This window comes from Eretmochelys imbricata, chromosome 11, assembly GCF_965152235.1.
Source record: "Eretmochelys imbricata isolate rEreImb1 chromosome 11, rEreImb1.hap1, whole genome shotgun sequence".
Classification (NCBI taxonomy): Eukaryota; Metazoa; Chordata; order Testudines; family Cheloniidae; genus Eretmochelys; species Eretmochelys imbricata.
In genome coordinates, this window is record NC_135582.1 from 59011980 (window position 1) to 59027763 (window position 15784).

The window sequence follows — 15784 nt, forward strand, 5'->3', positions numbered from 1 at the left end:
TGGGCTGAGGTGATGCAATCTAAACAGAGCTGAGACTGGTGTCAGCCAGAAATGCTCTCAAAACTCTTGACAAGCTTATGGGGTACTACCAACCTGTCAAAGTGGGACCTTGTCCACACATGGGGGTTGTACTGACCTTGCCACATCAGTTTCAAATTTGATTTAGTTAACTCAGTGCAACTTTCTGGTGCAGACACACTCATTTTGGTTTTAAGAGTGTTATATTGATTTAGCCTAGGTTGATTCCTTACTGACTCAAGCTAAATTGATATAAGGCATTCTTAAAACCAAAATAAGTGTCTACACAAGAAAGTTACACTTAGTTAACTCACTGTTTTTCAAAAAGGGAAAAGAAGATTCTCTGTCATGGGTCTGGACCCAGCAAAGCACACAAGTAGCGCATACTTTATGCACAAGTAATCCCATTAAAATTAAGCAGGTGCTTCAGGCCATCCCTGTTCACCAAAGCACTTAAGTCAATGCTTAAATTTAAACACATCCTTTGTACTCTGCTAGATTTGGGCCCCTGGGAAATAGCCATCCTTTTAGTAGCATCCATAACTTTGTCTGAAGCGTAACCCTCCTTCCCTTTTTTTCATTTTGAATTTAGAACTGGTCATGCAGTTCGTTTTATCCTGGACCGGGGGGATGATATGTTAATCACAGGGGGCCGACACCCTCTTGTTGGAAAATATAAAGTAAGTGGAAGAAAAATGCTGTGCCCAACCCATCAGTCCACTTTATGTGAATGGGATTTTGCCAGTACCACCAGTTAAGATTAAGATTTTGTCCTGGTTATTTTTAATAAAAGTCACGGACAGGTCATGAGCAATAAACAAAAATTCACAAAAGCCTCAGCAGCTCGGAGCTCCAGGGTCCCCACCACCTGCAGTGGCTCAGAGCTCAAGAGCCCTCATCACCCGCAGCAGCTCACAGCTCCAGGGCCTCTGCTGGCTGACAGCTCTAGCCATCCCACTTCAGGGAACAGGGCTGAAGCTGAAAATATCACAGAGGTTTCTGAAAGTAACGGAATCTGTGATCTCTGTGACAAAATCTTATCCTTACTACTAGTTAATGTTGTTTTTAACTAGTTGGTCTATTAATGCAAACAGCTCTTTTAATTCAGCCTTAATGTGAGACTCTTAGTCAGGAAATTCAGAGGTAAGGTCTGCTAACCAACTTTAACTCTGCCTCCTCACTCATGCCTACATCTCTGATTTCATTTCTTTCTACTCTTTGCATGTCTTCTTCCTCCCATAATTTCTCCCTTTATTTCTTTCTCTCCGGAAACTGGAAGGCATAAAGAGTCTTTGGCCCAACAAAGTTTCTCTGCACAGGTTTACACTTGAGGTCTTGCTGTGCACAGGTTCAAACGGAAGAACCACTAGGTTTTTATATAAACACAGAATCAGTCAGGAAAAACAGCACCTCTGGTTACAGCCCAGCCCTCCAGCTACTGAAGACAACATCTACTTCGCCCAAGGCCTCTTTCTGACCTGATTATTAGTAAAAACTTTTATAGAAGATCCTGGCTTCTTGTCAGCAGTGATGGACAAGGTAGCCTGGTCAGTTCTTAACCTGGGCAACACTGACTTAAATCAAATCAATAAAAAAGGCAGAGTCTATAAACATAAGAGTTAGAAAACCTTTGGCTGTCAAGGCTTTCATCTCTGTCTACCTCCCTTGTACTTCCAGAGGGTTATAAGTGTCTCAGAGGCAGCCTGGTGTGAGTGCCTCTGGTAGAGAATTGTTGTCCTCTTCAAGTCCCAAGCTCATCTGTTACTTCTCATCCTGTTCCTCCCTCTTTATACATGAGCTTCCCCTCATTAGCTACAGCAGCTGTGGTCTTGTCTCTTCATAATTGACATTTCCCACAGCTGAGCCAGCATGGGGTAGTTTTTGCTGACTGCAGGTAGGGAGGATTCTTAACCCCTTCCTGCCTGCGTTTTATGTGGGGTTTGTAGACCGCATAACACCTCCACTAGTCCTCCCAGGATCCCAAAGGTTGGTGTGCTGCTCTTGATTTGCTAGATGCCTATTTCCAAGTGGCTATCCCCACCAGAGCCACAAAAGATTCCTCAGGTTTGTGATGGCAGACCTTTTAGTACCAGTTTACAGTCCTTCCTTTTACAGAGCCTATCATCAGCTCCCAGAGTATTTATAAAATGCATGACCAAGGTAGTAGCTCACCTCAGGAAGACTGGCATTAAGGTATTCATGTATCTGGATGACTGGTTATTTTGAGGTTGTTCCAGGAACAGGTGGAGGGTAGTCTTATTGGGATCCAGTCTCTGTTCAGCTAGCTGGGCCTGACTATAAACAAGGACAAATCAACTCTTTACCCAGAATCAAATTCATTAGGGCAGTACTCAGTTCAGCGGTGGAAATGGCTTCTTTTCCACAGGCCAGGTTTCAGGTTATTCTAGATCTTTGCAACTCCCTCCAATCCCACCCTCAGACTATTTTAAGAACTTGTCTGAGGCTTTTGGGGCATATGGCCTTTGAATGTACGTAACTCAACATGCCAGACTTCGCCAGAGGTGCTTGCAGGAATGGTTGAAGTCTGTCTATTGTCAATCAAGATACCTACTGGACATGCTGATTCACATGTCAGGGTTCTGTCCTTATTGGACTGGTGGAGAAACCATTCTAATATCTACCAGAGTATCTTTCTCACCTCCCCTTCCCACCATGCTCTTGTCACAGACTCATAGACTTTAAGGTCAAAAGAGACGATCGTCCTCATCTAATCTGACATCCTGCAGGCCACAGAACCAATGAAGTTTTTTGTTCCCAGTGCTTTTCTGGGAGGGCTGTTCCGGAACTTCACTCCACTGGTGGTTAAGAACCTTCATCTAATTACAAACCTAAACTTGTTGATGGCCAGTTTGTACCCATTTGTTCTTGTGACCACATTGGCGGGTAACTTAAATAACTCCTCTCCCTCTCTGGTACTTATCCCTCTGATATATTTGCATAAGAATATAAGAATGGCCATACTGGGTCAGATCAATGGTCCATCTAGCCTAGTATCCTGTCTTCCGACAGTGGCCAATGCCAGGTGCTTTAGAGGGAATGAACAGAACAGGTAATTATCAAGTGATCCATCTCCGGTTGCCCATTCCCAGCTTCTGGCAAAGAGAGACTACAGACACCATCCCTTCCTATCCTTGCTAACAGCCATTGATGGATCTGTCCTCCATGAATTTATCTAGTTTTTTTTTTTAACCCTGTTATAGGCTTGGCCTTCACAACATCCTCTGGCAAAGTTCCACAGTTTGACTGTGCGTTGTGTGAAGAAATACTTCCTTTTGTTTGTTTTAAACGTGTGCCTATTAATTTCACCCCTAGTTCTTGTGTTATGAGGAGTAAATAACACTTCCTTATTTACTTTCTCCGCACCAGTCATGATTTTATAGACCTCTATCATATCTCCCCTTAGTTGTCTCTTTTCCAAGCTGAAAAGTCCCAGTCTTATTAATCTCTCCTCATATAGAAGCTGTTTCATCCCCCTGATCATTTTTGTTGCCCTTTTCTGAACCTTTTCCAATTCCAATTTTTTTTTTTTTTTAGACAGGGCAACCACATCTGCATGCATTATTCAAGATGTGGGTGTACCATGGATTTATATAGAGGCAATATGATATTTCTGTCTTATTTTCTATTCCTTTCCTAATGATTCCCAACATTTTTAGGTTTTTTTGACTGCCACTGCACATTGAGTAGATGTTTTCAGAGAACTATCCACAATGACTCCAAGATCTCTTTCTTGAGTGGTAAAGCTAATTTAGACCCCATCATTTTATATGTATAAATTGGGATTATGTTTTTGCTATAAATTGGGGACTTACTTTGCATTACTTTGCCATTATCAACATTGAATTTCATCTGCCATTTTGTTGCCCAGTCACCCAATTTTGTCCCTTTGTAACTCTTTGCAATCTGCTTTGGTCTTAACTATCTTGAGTTGTTTTGCATCATCTGCAAATTTTGCCACCTATTTACCCCTTTTCCAGGTCATTTATGAATATGTTGTACAGTACTGGTCCCAGTACAAACCACTGTGGGACACTACTATTTACCTCTCTCCATTCTGAAAACTGACCATTTATTCCAACCTTTTGTTTCCTATCTTTTAACCAGTTACTGATCCATGAGAGGGCCTTCCCTCTTAGCCCATGGCACCTTATAGAGAGCAATCATCTTCCCTCAGTCTTCTTTTGGTTATGCTAAACAAGCCAAGCTTTTTGAGTCTCCTCTCGTAAAGTAGGTTTTCTATACCTCGGATCATCCTTGTAGCCCTTCTCTGCACCTGTTCCAGTTTGAATTCATCTTTCTTAAACATTGGAGACCAGAATTGCATACAGTATTCCAGACAAGGTCTCATCAGTGCTTTGTATAATGGTACTAACACCTCCTTGTCTCTGCTGGAAATACCTCAGCTGAGGCATCCTAGGACTGCATTATCCTTTTTTATGGCCACATCACACTGGCAGCTCATAGTCATCCTGTGATCAACCTATACACCCAGAAAGAAAAGGAGTACTAGTGGCACCTTAGAGACTAGTACTCCTTTTCTTTTTGCGAATACAGACTAACACGGCTGCTACTCTGAAACCTATACACCCAGGTCTTTCTCCTCTTCTGTCACTTCCAACTGATATGTCCCCAGCTTATAGCAAAAATTCTTGTTGTTAGTCCCTAAATGCATAACCTTGCAGTTTGCACTATTAAATTTCATCCTATTTCTATTACTCCAGTTTACGTGGTTGTCCAGATCATGTTGTATGATATTCCAGTCCTCCTCCGTATTGGCAATACCTCCCAACTTTGTGTCACCCACAAATTTTATTAGCACATTCCCACTCTTTGTGCCAAGGTCAGTAATAAAAATGTTAAATAAGATTGGTCCCAAGACCAGTCCCTGAGGAACTCCACTAGTAACATCCCTCAGCCTGACAGTTCTCCTTTCAGTGTGACCCCTTGTAGTCTCCCCTTTAGCCAGTTCCTTCTCCACCTTTCAGTTCTCATATTAACCCCCTTCATCTCCAATTTAACTAATAATTTCCCATGTGGAACTATATAAAATGCCTTACTGAAATCCAGGTAGATTAGATCTACTGCATTTCCTTTGTCTGAAAAATCAGTTATCTTCTCCAAGAAGGAGATCACGTTGGTCTGGCACAATCTACCTTTTATAAAACTATATCATATTTTATCCCAATTACTGTTAACTGCTATGTCCTTAACTACTTTCTCTTTCAAAATTTGTTCCAAGTTGCATACATATGTGTCTTCCTTAGATCAGAGTGCACATCTGGGGGCTCTCCGGGCTTAAGGCCTGTAGACAGATGAAGAGTTATCTTTACACATAAATGTGCTGGAACTGAGGGCAATTCTCTAAGCATGTCAAGACTTTTTACATCAAATCAGGGGCAAGGGTGTGCACATCGTAACAGACAATTCTACAGCAATGTTCTACCTGAACAGACAGGGATTTGATCAGCTTTGCCAACAGGCTGTCAGGCTGTGGAATTTCTGCATTCTGAACAAGAGAATACTCAGTGTCTCATCTGCCAGGTCTTCAGAATTGCATGGCTCACCACCTCAGCAGGCGGTTCAGCAGGCCATTATTGGTTTCTGAGAACCGATGTAGTAAAAGCTGTCTTCCAGGCCTGGGGGAAACCCACCATAGATTTATTCACCATGAAGCAGAACAGAAAGTGCCATCAGTTCCTCTCCAGGGTGGGTCACAGCCTAGGGTCACTCACGTACGCCTTCTTGCTCCAATGGATGTCATGTTTGTTGTATGTTTTCCCTCTTGTTCCTTTGGTTCCCACGGTAATCTTCACATTGAAACAGAACCATGCCACAATGATCTTATGTCACGGAGTCCCTGGGCGATGCTCCGGAACTACTCCATACGAAGCCAGTCTGGACTCTGGGGGAGCCTCCTGTCTGTGAGCAGACTGTCTCCAGGGCAAGAAGCTTACACAGCTTCGACCTTCCTGGGCCTGACCTTGGAGCATTCAGCATCCCCTTTTCACACCGTGTGCTTCCCACAGCGAGTCCGCACAGGTGGGGCTCCTGGGGAAGCCAGAGGGCCCTGCACCCTAACTCCACAGTCAGGTGTGACTCTCAGCCAGCCGGTAAAAGAGAAGGTTTATTAGACAACAGGAACACTGTCTAAAACAGAGCTTGGAGGTACAGAGAACAGGACCCCTCAGTCAGGTCCATCATGGGGGAATTAGGGAGCCCAGAACCCAGTTCTGGGCCTCCCTCCATTTCCCCAGCCAGCTCTAAACTGAAGCCCCCCCTTGGCCTTTGTCTCTTTCCCGGGCCAGGAGGCCACCTGATCTCTTTGTTCTCCAACACCTTCAGTTGGCACCTTTGCAAGGGAGGGATCCAGGCCATTAGTTGCCAGGAGACAGAGTGTTGGCTGTTCTCTGTGCAGATAGCATCACACTCACCCTCTAGGGCTCTGGAACAATCACACACCCCTATCCCACTACCTAGATACTTAAGAAAGGCATAGGGGAAACTGAGGCACCCACACAGTATTTGAAGAAAACATTAAGAACATTCCGACTTCATCACATCTTAATAGCACCCGCGTGGCCAACGCAGCAGTGGTTTTCAGATCTCTAGAGGTTATCAGTTGAGCTGATTCTGGTTCTACCTCAGAACAAGGACATTGTATTCTAGAGTCACTGCCACCTTTTACATCCCAACCCTCATGACATGGCTGCTGACTGGCTAGACTCTGAGGAAAAGGTTTGTTCACTGGCAGTCCAGAACATCTTACTGAACAGCAGGAAACAGTCCACCAGGATCCTTTACCTGCACAAATGGAAATGGTTCTTGCTCTGCACAAGCCACAGAATATACCCTCTTCAGAGACCGAGGCTCAAGATGTTCTAGAGTATTTGCTTCATCTGAAAGAGACAGGCCTGTCAGTCAGTTTTCTGAAAATGCACCTGCCTGTACTGTCAGTCTTTCACCCTCCAGTCCAAGGTCGGTCTGTATTTTCTAACCCTGTGACAATCTGATTTTTAAAAGGAATAAACAGGCTTCATGCACCACTGAAAGATTCATCTTCTCCCTGGAATTTGAACTTTGGAGTCATCAGCGCTAATGGGTCAACCCTTTGAACCTTTAGTTTGATGAGCCCTTTCATACTTATCAGCTAAGGTAGCTTTTCTAGTGGACTTCACATGTGCTAGGAGAGCTGGAAAATTTCAGGCACTTATACAATTTTTTATAAAGAGAAGGTTTCTCTGAGACCTCACCCCACATTCCTGACAAAGATAGTCTCAGATTCCCATCTCAACCAGACCAATCACTTACCTACTTTCTTTCCCAAGCCACACATGGACAAGGATGAGGAAAGAGTTCATAAACTGGAAGTTCACTGGACCCTTACCTTTTATTTGAACGGGACTAAGCCCTTCCACTCCTCATCTTGCTTGGTTGTTTCTTATGCGGAAAGGATGAGAGGGCTAGCAGTTCCAGCACAGAGGATTTTCAGTTGGATTACCTCTTGCATATCTTTGTGTTACGACATTGTCAAATCTGTGCCACCTTTGAAACTGTCAGAACATTCTACAAGCCACAGTAGCTTTTCCTAAACAATGTTCCAGCTGCTGCTATCAGCAAAGCCATGACTTGGTCTTCAGGACACACCTTTGCCAGGCATTATGCCATAGCATCAGCCTCCAGAGATGATTTAGGCTTTGGAAAGGCTGTTCTGCAGTTGCTGTTTCAGTAAACTCTGAGCTCATCCTCTGTGCAGTACTGCTTGAGAGTCATCTCATGTGGAGTAGACACTCCAGTCACTCGAAGAAAAAAGTGACTTACCTGTATGTAACTGTTGTTCTTTGAGATGTGTTGCGCATGTCTATTCCACAGCATTCCCTCCTTCCCCTCTACTTTGGAGTCAATTATCATTATGAATCCAGTGCGAAGGCACTGGAGTGGGTTGGGGAAGCTCTTCCGTTTGTGCCCCTGACTGAATATATGAGGATGCATGGGGCATGTACACTGCAAATCTCCAGCTACAATGTACTGAGTGCCCACACCTAATGTGGAATAGACATGTGCAACGCAGCTTGAAGAACACCATTTACAGCTCAGGTGAGTTATGGGGTTTTTGGTCAATGGGTTCAAAGGGTATAGTCTGCGGCCTGCCCAGAGCAAGAACCAAGCTGCAGATCTGCTGAATAAGAAGGTGCCATTTTTTTACAATCACTTCTCAGACTAGAACTTCACTTTAAACATTAGCATTTACTAATTGTGGCACAGCACACTAATCAGCCATCTCCAGGGGAAGGCACAGGAAGACATTAGACTTTCCAGCAACATCCCATTCCATTGAGGTGCACATTGCTAGACAAAAGAAACTTGTGGTATGTACTGGACTGATGCAGGTCACAACTGGGAGTTTGGAAAGTCTGTTGCTTAACAACCCATTTCCCCCTGGGTTCAACAGCGTTTTGCTTAAAAATTAGTGGCACAATATAGCCTTAATTGTGTAATTGACATTTAGTTGCAAAATGTATAACCTGTTTGTACTTGTGAGTTGCATACAGTGAGTAGATTCCTGCTAGCAGATTCTGCTGGCAAGTGAAACATTGACAGGGCCAACCCCGTGGTGGGAGCAGCAACCTGACCAGGCCACAAACCCAATGTCTCTCTCCAGCTTTCTCATGGTACAACCCAGGTACTCTCAGTGAGTAGTGAACAGAAAGGGGCTGCCTAGACTTGAGGTTGCTGGCCGTATATGTACTTTCTTAAACCAAAAAACTGACAAAATGAGTAAGATCAGCTCTGCTCAACCTTGGTGTTGGAAAAAAGAGATGATGGTAATGTTTGTATTTATACTTTCTGTCCTGTGTGGTGGGACAAGTAAAGAGTAGTTCAAGGACTGAACAAGTCTAAGACATCTATATTAATCCATTTTAGGTTGGCTTCATGAATGATGGTAGGATCATGGCTGCAGATGCCAAATACTATATTAATGGAGGATGCACGCCTGATGACTCTATTCTGGTAAGGGTTTTATAAAGGGGCAGATTTTCTAGTCTAGTAACATGGGAGGAATTGTTTGCTGGAAACATTGTGGAAGGTCAGGTTCTTTGGCTCACTTCTTGTAGGATTGTCCTTCTAGCCTGTGTTGTGGGGATTCTGAGTGTGTGTCGGAAAAGGCCCCCATAAGAGAAACTACCTCTCCTGACCTAGCTCAGTGTTCCCTTTTGGCATTTCCTCACACATTCTCTTAATGGAATATTACTCAGAGTTAGGTTCAAGTTATGGTGGTAGCTAATAGTCTATTCCCCACAAATGTCCTATGCCCCACAGTCTGCACAATCATTTTATGGCCACAGGGAATCTGGAAGGTTCTGACAATGGGAAAATCTCCATAGTGCTTAGAATATTAAAAACTACCTGAGATTGCCAGCAGTCTTTCACTCACACTCAGCAGGATAATTCAGTCCTCACACAGATACTACTCAGCCCTCCCTCCTTTCCCCATCGTCCCCCAATTGTACATTTGAATTCATATACCTGTTACCACTGACTATATAGATAGATAGACACCACACCCAGTAACAATTCGATTCTTAAAGACCAGTTGTCCCATTGGATATATATGTGCCATTTCTGCTGACATCAATAGGAGTTATTTGCACATTCAAAGCCAAAATTTGCCCATGGGGCATTAGGGTTACCTATATTCTGTGAATAATGTTTTAATTTATCATCATATTGAAAGTTTCATTATAGCAAAGTTAAGATTGCAGGCTCTTCTCTGTGATGGGAGTGCAGTAATATCTTTCAAGAATATTAGTATTAAAAACAAACCCTTATGCTTTAGAAACCCAGGAAATGCAGAACTATGGTTACACTTCTCTACACTTCATGTGGGGGAACCAACAGTTCCTGGTTATGCATTAAACTAAAACAGTTTATCATTTTTTTAAAGGTAGAGTTTAATCAACTACGTTTTGGTGCTGAGTATTAGAACCCAGCCTGGACAGTCCAGTAAACAAAGTTTTCTCTCTCTTGTGGGGTTTGGGTGTTTGTTTTTTTTCAGGTTTGTAGAAAAATAAACAAATATGAAAACAAAAACCAAAGTTAAAAGACTTTTGTAGTCGTGGCTTCTTTGAGAAATGAACTTTAACTCTGCACATCCTTAGATCCCTTTGTCCAGTTCATTTCAAATTATGTGGAAAATTTTTGCTTCAGGCCCAGATCTAAACTACAGTTTTTTAGATTTATATGAATTTTTGTAAATTTTTAGACTTAGGCCAAAATCAGGCTTATAATGGAATTTCATTTGCAGCCTTAACTATGGAGCGACTATTGTAGCTCACTAATTATATATCAACTGCTATTGTGTCTACTACGTTCCTTGCATATGCTAACAAAACTATTGAAATGTAAGATCATGCTATGTGGGAAATGTAGATGTAATGAGTGTAGAGTATTCTTGTTACATAGGATTTATAGAAACTTTAAAAATAAAAAAATAAAAGCTTAAAATATTCTTCTATTGTCCGAATTGTCTCAAGTCCAAGTCCTTTCTCTAAGAGGAGGAATGTTTATTAGTTTAAATGTGAATGTAATTTTAAGGGAAGAGCTGTTCTGATGTTTAGCTGTACCTGTTCCCATACTCAAGGTAGCAGAGGTAGTCTTACTAAAAATGGATAATGCTTACAAGATTCCCAACCTGCGGAGCTGCAGTCGCGCCTGCAAGACGAACTTGCCGTCAAACACAGCGTTCCGAGGTTTTGGTTTCCCACAGTCAGGACTGATTACAGAATCCTGGATAACAGCCATTGCAGCCAAAAGTGATTTATCACCAGAAAAGGTAAGGAAAAAGGATTATTAGCATTGAAATGAAACAGTTTATTTTTTTTTACTCTTTTGTACTGTGCAACCTGTGTTAAAGTGTGGCCCACACAATGAAATATTTGAGAACTCCTGGGTTGGCTGACTAGCTAGAACTAATCGTTTACAAGTCCCGAATTCACTACAAAGTGTTTGTTGCTATTAGTTACTCTTGATTTTGTGACTGGTCACCTGAGTCACATGGTATTTTGTCTGTTTCCAGATTGAATGACTAAAATATTTTAAAGATGAGAGTAACAAAACAAAACATTGTGGGTATGACTTTCTGGATGAAATTGTGCTAAAATTTTAAAATATTTCCCACTCAGAGTTTGACTGCTTTCAAAAATGAATAATATGGCCCCACTGTCATGCTTTACCCAGCTTGTCATGAGTAATCATGAAAATACTCAAGAAAGCATTTTGCTTACTATTTGACCGCTAATCCCAAAAGTAGTAGTCTGCTTTTATGAAGATTGTATGATCTGGGTTAATTCTCCTGTTTCAGGTTAGAGAAATAAACATGTACAAAGAAACTGAACAATTATGCTACTTTCAAGAGCTTGATCCAGAGAACCTGGTAAGGTGTTGGAATGAATGTATGGAGAAGTCTGAATACTACAGCAGGAAAACAGCTGTGGAAGAATTTAACAAGCAAAATTACTGGAAGAAGAAGGGGATTGCCATTATTCCCATGAAGTTTCCATTTGGCTTGTTCACGCGTTTTCTAAGTCAGGTCAGTTGGCTTTAAAGCAGCTTTAAAAATGCTGACTAACACAATGGCCTAAGCCTTTCACCCTTGGAAGGCTAAATTTTACCTAGTTTAGATAACAAAAAATATACCGTAACTTTAATCCCAGATGAATACTTGTCCACATCCTAACACCTGTTATCCATAGGCTGCATCAGCTTCTGAGTCGCTTCCAGGTGCAATCAAAGGTGTTAATTTTGATCTGTAAAGCCCATGTAGTTTGAGCCATGGCTAGCTTCCCTGTAACATACTACATAGGATAAGAACAGATGAAGGCCTCTTACTACCAGTGTCTAAGTTTAAGTTTTTGGGTACTGAAGGCAAGACATTGTCTTCAAAGTGTTCTCACCTCTAGAATTTTCTCCCCCCTGAACCCAAGCCTGTTGAACTTTGGGCACTAGGGAAAGCTGCTTTTTCATGCTTATCATTTGCAGGTCATTGGGGGTAAGCGTTAGGAAAAGAGAGTTGGAGGAGGAGATTTAATACATATTGATGACTTGTGTGGTATGTTTAATGTTGGGGATGTGTTCAGATCTTGTTCGATAATCACCTTTTATACACTGAAAAATAAATCAATCCAGAAGGTGACAGAATGTCACACCCAATTTGCAGCCTCTCCTCAACATTTTATTCACAGGGTCTATTGCAGACTGTGATGCAGTTTATGGCTGAGTTGTGGGGGTTGGAAGGAAACCCCATTCAGGACTCAACTGGCTCTGACCAGTACTGTCAGTCTATCCAATTCATGGCTCCCCAAAAAGTCCAGAGGCTTGAAAACATTAACAAGAGAGAAAATAGAACTTGCAGCAATGTTTTTATATAAACATCTGTCACAGGGTGACAGTCAGTTGACACCCATTTAGGCTTCAGAGAGCACCTGAACCCTAGAGGGGAGAAGACCAGGTGAGTTGGAGATCTGGTGAGTCAGATCCAGAGAAATGCCTGAGAAAGCAGAGCAATAAAAGCAGCAGGTGGCAGCTGCCTGGGAGAGACAAGGACACTGCAGAGAACAGAAAGGTTTCCAGTCCCTGCCTGGGAATAGGGAGGAATTGGCTAGGAGACCAGTAGAGGGGCCAGTCCCAGGAGACTGGAGAGGGCTAAAAGCTAGGAGACTAGCAGAGGAGTTGGCCTGCTAATCTTTCTGAGCCATAGAGCCAGCGCTGGGAGGCTGAAAAGGGCTGAATCATTGGACTGTGTGTTGGGTAGAAGAATCATGAGACTGGTCACACTCAGGTGGATGGCTGGGAGTGTGGGGCTCTGGAACAAGGACAGAAAAGAACTGAGAGCCAAGTGCTGGTGGACTCACGTGTGGATGACCTGGAAGTGATGGTCCTGGAGAGAGGAATGGAAAATCACTGTACCTTGATATATTTTACTGTGGGAATTAAGAGAACAGTTTTACCATGAGGGGTCTTACATGTACATGAATAAATTATGCCCAGAGGTGAGACTTTGAATTTGACAGTAAGAGAGACTGTTCTTTTTATGGCTAGTCTAAGGGGAAACTGAGGAAGGCACACTTGATATGTGGCAACCTGCTACAGGAGAGCGTGTCAGATAGGGGGATGCCTTATTAAAGCATATAATTGCTATGCAAAAATGTGATGACTCTAGCCATTTTTAGAAATGACTAGACTATGTAGCTGGAAGGGGTTGCAAGTGTTTTGGAGAATAGGATTATAATTCAAAATGATCTGGACAAACTGGAGAAATGGTCTGAAGTAAATACGATGAAATTCAATAAGGACAAATGCAAAGTACTCCACTTGGGAAGGAACAATCAGTTGCACACATACAAAATGGGAAATGACTGCCTAGGAAGGAGTACTGCGGAAAGGAATCTGGGGGTCATAGTGGGCCACAAGCTAAATATGAGTCAACAGTGTAACACTGTTGCCAAAAAAGCGAACATCGTTCTGGGATGTATTAGCAGGAGTGTTGTAAGCAAGACATGAGAAGTAATTCTTCTGCTATACTCTGCGCTGATTAGGCCTCAACTGGAGTATTGTGTCCAGTTCTGGGCACCACATTTCAGGAAGGATGTGGACAACTTGGAGAGAGTCCAGAGAAGAGCAACAAAAATGATTAAAGGTCTAAAAAACATGACCTCTGAGGGAAGATTGAAAAAATTAGGTTTGTTTGGTCTGGAAAAGAGAAGACTAAGAGGGGACATGATAACAGTTTTCAAGTACGTAAAAAGTTGTTACAAGGAGGAGGAAGAAAAATTGTTTTTCTTAACCTCTGAGGATAGGACAAGAAGCAATGGGCTTAAATTGCAGCAAGTGTGGTTTAGGTTGGACACTAGGAGAAACTTCCTAACTGTCAGGGTGGTTAAGCACTGGAATAAATTGCCTAGGGAGGTTGTGAAATCTCCATCATTGGAGATTTTTAAGAGCAGGTTGGACAAACTCCTGTCAGGGATGGTCTAGGTAATACTTAGTCCTGCCATGAGTGCAGGGGACTGGACTAGATGACCTCTCAAGGTCCCTTCCAGTTCTATGATTCCATGTAGTTCAGTTTCTTTCCTTGTGTTCCTAACATCATGAGAAACAAACCTCCATAAACTGATATCTCCTCACTTGAAGTTTAATGTAGAGACAGAGCTGATGCTGGAATTCCAAATGGCCTCTGATTCTGTCTCAGCAGATAAGGTTATAGCATCTAAAATCACAATGCACTTCAAGGCGCCATCCCTTCTGCTTTTGATGCATTGCCCCATGTTAAATGCAGATCCTTTTTCCGTTAAATCATAGGGTAGTAACAGCACTCAGTAGTCCATTTCTGCTCTCTCTCTTTAGGCTGCTGCTCTGGTTCATATCTATATGGATGGTTCTGTGCTTCTAACTCATGGTGGAATTGAAATGGGACAAGGCATTCACACCAAAATGATCCAGGTACCAAAATCAAATATTAGCCATGTGCTAAAGACGTACTATGGACAAACACTGCTAAACAGATGTTTAGTTATTGGAAAAGCTGTAGCAAGACTGTGAACACAGATAGTGAACACAGATAGAGACAAATTCTTCTCTGGCATAACTCTATTGACATCAACAGAGTTATGGCAGCAGAGAAAAGTCCCTTGTTCTGGCAGGCAAACAAGCCCTGTGTATGTGAGCTGCTCCCATAGCCAGCTTTGTTAAGGGCCACAGTGGGAGCAAGCAGAGAAGACGAATAGCTTACAGGAACCACCTTATTATTACTATTACTTATTTGTATTACAGTAGTGCCTGAAGGCTGTGGTCAGTGTTGGGCCCCTTTTGTTTGGCACTGTACAAACCTGTTGTAAAATGCAGTCATTGCCACATGGAGCACGTCGACTATATAAACAAAACAGACAAAAGGAATGCAGCAGAACTTGTATTTTATTAACCAATTGGGGATTGAGGAGTTCATAAGATCAAAAAAATAATACAATTGAACATCTCAAAATTACCGCAGGTACAGTGCATAAGTTAATAAATTAACTCTGTTGATAGTGTACATAACAAATGGTTATAAATTCATACAGCATGCTTTATTTTTTTTATTTTTTTTTTGTGTGTGAGAGAATTGCACATCTTCTTTCTCACCAAATCTCTCAGTCTTTTCCCTGTGCTGCTGCTTGAATGTTGGCTGAAGGATTGAAGTCACATTGAGTAGCAGAAAGATGATTTTGGCAGCAGAAAAGTGATTCATATAACCTGTTGGTCTTCGAGTATTGTCCCCATGGGTGCTCCACTCTAGGTGTGCATGAACCCCATGTTCCTCAGATCCGAGATTTTAGTTAGCAGTGTTCTTTCTGACCGTGCATGTGACCCATGCAGCCTTTTGCCCTGCACCGTAACCATATAGAGCTGCATAGGTGAACCACCCTCAGTTCTTCTTTGAGTAATGTTCCTATAGGGGCTCCATTGTAGGTGTGTTTGTATCCCTGCACTGCTGAATGGATAACTTTGGTAGCAGTGTCTGTTAGGCCTGCACATGCACTGTCTCTCCTCGTGCTGCCCCACGAGGCTAGCCAGCGCGCGTGGCCTTAACCCCCTTCAGTTTCTTCTCAACCACGCTGGCTAAAGACAGCGCTATTTGCAGTCCACTAGGACTATTACTTTAATCTGCATTTCTGTAGTTAGTTAGCCTCCTAGTTTGTAGTGAGCCAGAAGA

The 15784-nt window shown here is 42.5% G+C and overlaps 1 protein-coding gene across 1 annotated transcript in view; it reads left to right on the forward strand.

Moving 5' to 3' along the window:
• The window catches only part of AOX1 (aldehyde oxidase 1), a 75578-nt gene that overhangs the window by 42174 nt on the left and 17620 nt on the right, over positions 1 to 15784 (forward strand). Inside the window, exons 23-27 of the mRNA XM_077829642.1 lie at positions 611 to 698; positions 8962 to 9048; positions 10679 to 10870; positions 11399 to 11626; positions 14440 to 14535. Of these exons, the coding sequence (XP_077685768.1) occupies positions 611 to 698; positions 8962 to 9048; positions 10679 to 10870; positions 11399 to 11626; positions 14440 to 14535 (691 nt within the window). The remainder of the gene's footprint in view (positions 1 to 610; positions 699 to 8961; positions 9049 to 10678; positions 10871 to 11398; positions 11627 to 14439; positions 14536 to 15784) is intronic.